This window comes from Mytilus trossulus, chromosome 6 (assembly GCF_036588685.1).
Source record: "Mytilus trossulus isolate FHL-02 chromosome 6, PNRI_Mtr1.1.1.hap1, whole genome shotgun sequence".
Lineage (NCBI taxonomy): Eukaryota > Metazoa > Mollusca > Bivalvia > Mytilida > Mytilidae > Mytilus > Mytilus trossulus.
In genome coordinates, this window is record NC_086378.1 from 10,634,818 (window position 1) to 10,639,600 (window position 4,783).

Below are 4,783 nucleotides of genomic sequence, written 5' to 3' on the forward strand. Positions count from 1 at the left end.
TGACAGATGCGACTGATAGGTCAAACCTAACTAATTTTTAAACATGTATGTTAATGTATTTCCGTTAAGCATTTATCAAATAATTTTGAATCCAATTATCGCCAATCAATCTGTTTAAGACTACATTTTATCAGTTTATAGTTTGTAGTGATGACAACACGCATAGTAATCATAGATCATCATACTATCACTCAAAGTATAATAGTATTAGGATTACAAATTAGAAATACAAACCCTTGGTACCAACATTTAGTCTTCATTGTAAACTTGGATAACCAGCATTGCAGATTTGAGAAATATTATACGTTCGTATTGCGATTTGTCAATAGAGAAATAATTAAAGGGCTCTGTTGAGTACATCATGAGCAGGTCAAATTAGAAATATAAACAAGGACAGGAAATCTTATTAAGAATCAAAAGACATTTTCCGCGTGACTATAAATGAAAACTGAGACTTTCAGATTTAGACCTTTTTCAAAATTATTACCCTAGCTTGAAAAAATACACCTTAATTATGATGTCTGTAATTCGTTCCTCTTCAAAAAATAGAGCCCTCTTAAAAAAATGAGCTTGGCCAAATTAAACAACAGAAAAAACGCAGACAGAATTTAAAAAGTAATAAGGAGAAAAAAAAACTTAAAAAAATGTGACAAAAAGTAAATGAAATACTTATGCTTGTTCATTATTATGATAATAGTGCATTGATATAAACTGTATGTGTAACCTGTGGACTTGGTCCAGACAGTCATGTAGGAAGTGCTCTATAAAGACAACATAAATGCACTTCTAAAAACCTAAAAAAAAAAAAGCAAAGATTTTATAGAGAACTAATGTTATACATTTCTCAAATTTAGTGAAAACCGAACTTTTGTCCATTTTCTGATCCTTTTCCATAAATTGGTATTATCAAAATTCAGATAAACCTTCTTTCTTGTAAAGGACAATTTAAAAAGGCGGACTTAGGTGTGTAATCAACTGTATATAATAATTACAAATTTTATTTCAGACTTAAATGGATAATATGTTGCAATGTGTCATTGGTGTAGATGTCGGAGGTACCAATACCGATGCTGTCATTTTACAAATTGATTATAAACAACCAAGAGTCTTGTCGTCTGCTAAATCAATTACAACCAAAGATGTCACTACCGGTATATCACATGCTATCCTTCTCGCGATCAGTCAGAGAAACAAACAACAGGAACTGGCAATACAACGCGTCAATATTGGAACAACACATTTCGTAAACGCAGTTGTCCAGCGAAAAGAACTAACAAAAGTCACAGTTATTAGATTATGCGGAACAGCATCACGACAAGTGCCGCCATTTTCTGATTTTCCTCCTGATTTAGCTTCATACTTAAATGGTGGGACGCACTTCGTCAGTGGAGGTTACCAGGTTGATGGACGTGAAATTTCACCTATTGATAGACTTGAAATATTGAAGATAGTTTCAGAGTCATACCAAGATGGCGTTACAAATTTTGTGATTTGTGGGATATTCTCTCCGTTACGAAAAGAACAGGAAGAAGAAGTGAAGACTATAATCCTATCTAAATTTCCAGACGCAAGCATTACCTTATCGCATGAAATAGGTCAAACAAGTCTGATAGAAAGGGAAAATGCCGCTATTCTAAATGAGAGCTTGAAACCATTGTGCAAAAAAACAATCAAGGGGTTTAAAGACGCTTTGTTAAGTTTAAAACTTACATGTCCATTGTACCTAACTCAGAATGATGGCACTGTAGTCGGAGAAGAATACGCTTTAACACATCCAGTTTGTACATTTGCATCTGGACCGACAAACAGCATGAGAGGAGCCGCATTCCTGTCAGGAATCAAAGATGGTGTTGTTGTTGATATAGGTGGAACAACAACAGATGTAGGAATTCTCAGGAAAGGATTTCCAAGAGAAGCATCCACAGAAATAAAGATCGGCGGTGTAAGAACAAACTTCCGAATGCCTGATGTGCACAGTATAGGTCTTGGAGGTGGTTCTTATGTAGGACAACATAAGGAAGATGACAGATGTGTAGTTACAGTTGGACCAAGGAGTGCTGGATATAACATAATGAACGAGGCATTTATATTTCAAGACGATACATCATCGTGCAAAATGGATTGTTTGACCGCCACAGATTTAGCGGTTGCTGCTGGACATTCCACCTTGGGTAACTCGGCTAATGTTTCTCATTTGTCAAGTGACCTGGTGGAGAAAGGGATTCAGAAAATAAAATCTATGGTAGAAATTGCTATTGACAGCGTTAAACTGTCAGCAGAACCGCTTCCGATTATATTAGTCGGTGGTGGCGGAATAATTTTAGATATAAAGAAAGGATTATTAGGAGCATCAGAACTCCTTTTCCCCAGTCATTTCGAAGTTGCAAATGCCGTTGGTGCAGCCTTGAGTCAGATGTCTGGATCAGTAGAATATGTTGTTCATTTAGGTGAGGAAATCAGCGAAGAAAATATTAATGCCAAAACTACAACTGAAATGGATCTTAATCCTAGAGAAAATTATGACGATGTCAAGAAAAGAATTAGAAAAGCCATCATGGAGGAGGCGATACGGAAAGCAAAAGAAGACGGGATTAAATGTGCAACAGACGTAGCAGTGAAAGGTGGTGCCGACAAAAAAAGTATAATCATATTAGAAAAATCAGACAATCCGATAACTTATTTACCTGGAGATGCTACCAGAATCAACTGTAAGGTAGTAGGTGACATGAAGTCGGTTAATCAGGCTTCTACTGTAATCATTGACAAAGATTTTATCCTTCCATCAGAACAGACGTTTGAAAATTCTAGTACATTCGAGAAAGAACAGACTAAACATATAATAAATACCGAAAAGCAGGATGGAATTATAGAGCAAAGTGTTCCTTTCATTAATGAAAATAACGAATGGATTCTTTCAGTATACGATATTGAATGTATAGGAATAGGAGCGGGAATATTGGGTTGCGGCGGTGGCGGATCGCCAAACCTTGGTAAAGTCTTAGCAAAACGTGCAGTAATCGATGGCAAGGAAATAAAAATTGTGAATCCAGATAATTTCTTTAGGAACAGAAGTGAAAATAACGATTTGATTGCTCTGCCTGCCTTCATGGGTGCTCCGTATGTTGTTTCTGAGAAATTAGTGAGTGGTGAAATATTAACTGCTCTCCAATGTATGAAGGATCTATATGAAGTAGGACAATACCAGGATGGCGATCTTCATACCAAAGACGGCGTTGATATTGAAACAGGCAATGGTTGTACATACATTAAGGACTACGCGAAGAACTCAAAAGGAAACAGTGGGTCGATCACTAACTTAGAAGGTAAAAAGAACATAGTTGGCCTAATGGGTGCTGAAATAGGAGGACTGAATGCCATTGAACCTTTATTGGTTGGAGCAGAGTTGGGATTGCCTGTTCTTGATTGCGATGGGATGGGCAGGGCTTTCCCTGAACTACAGATGTTTTGTCCTTTTATTTATGGTGCCAAACCGTATCCTGCCACACTATCAGACGATAAAGGTAGAAGAGCTGTAGCATTACATATGGATACTGCTAAAGACCTAGAAACTTTTTTCAGACAGGAGACGATCGAAATGGGTTGCATGGCGGGAATAATTTTTTCAACACTCACAAAAAGTGAAGTTTTAAATAAAACAATTTTGTTATCATACAGCAGGGCATGGAATCTTGGAAACATAATAGTTACGTCACGGAAGGAGAAAAAAGATCCAATAGAAGCAATAATAAACCATGAGGACGGTAAAAAGTTGATATCGGGAAAAATAACAGACGTTAGACGCGAGACAACAGGAGGTTTCAGCAAAGGTTTTGTGGATGTAACTGGAACTGAAAGTTTTTCTGGACAATTTCTCTTCATTGAATTTCAAAATGAGAATCTAATTGCACGTAAAAGTTCCGAAGAAAAGAATAACACACCAGATGTCGTTGCATGTACTCCTGATTTGATTACAATTGTAGACAACGATACTGCCGAACCAATTACTACCGAAATGGTTCGTTATGGGCTTAGATGCTCTGTTTTGGTGCTGCCAGTAGCAGATATCATGAAGACACCAAGAGCTTTGGAAGTAGTTGGACCACATGCTTTTGGATATCCTGTTAACTTTACTCCTGTCGCAGATTATAAACCACCTAAGCCGGTTACTTCTTAAGACTTAATCTGATGACATTATAATGTTGCATCTTTCTAGTACTACTCATGGAATGGAAAGCACTAACCGGAAATAAGAAACCCATATCACCTCAGAGGTGTGTGCATGTAAGGGTTTTCCATAATCGTTAAAAAATATATCTGGTGTATCATTCGGAAAAAATATCATTTATTATCATTTGTTTGTCCATATTTTTTTTTGAAAGGCTTCAGCAATAGATCCCTCAAGTTACTTGCATACATTGAACACATATATTTATAACAAAATTTCTTCGTGTACTGTGTGTGTCAAGCTTGGTCCTTTGAGTCGTAAAACTAGTTGGATATAGGACACAAACAGGAAATATGACCCATATATATACAATGTGTAGCCCGAATTACAATTGTATAATACTGGAGTACCCTGGTTTTGGAATTAATTATCATTTTGGTATTCACAGGGTATATGGGTTCTATCCCCTGTCAATGTTACCAATCAAATTTCGGGGTTTCACTCTATAGTTTATTAAGGTTTCGCATATACCAGATTTCCAGAGCAAAATGATATGAACGTATAAATTAACAAGATAATAAATATTCGATTTTGGTTGTTGTCTGTTATCAACAATAG

General features: G+C 36.4%; 1 protein-coding gene across 1 annotated transcript; it reads left to right on the forward strand.

Annotated features, from left to right (window-relative positions):
• Window positions 1-1,010: 1,010 nt before the first annotated feature.
• On the forward strand, window positions 1,011-4,351 carry LOC134720771 (uncharacterized). Its single transcript, XM_063583255.1, has one exon. The coding sequence runs from the start codon at window positions 1,013-1,015 to the stop codon at window positions 4,172-4,174; it is 3,162 nt and encodes a 1,053-aa protein (XP_063439325.1). The 5' UTR covers window positions 1,011-1,012; the 3' UTR covers window positions 4,175-4,351.
• Window positions 4,352-4,783: the final 432 nt, after the last annotated feature.

What these genes read in the sequence shown, in the direction of transcription:
- LOC134720771 (XM_063583255.1), top strand. Translation starts at nt 1,013, where the DNA reads ATGGATAATATGTTGCAATGTGTCATTGGTGTAGATGTCGGAGGTACC.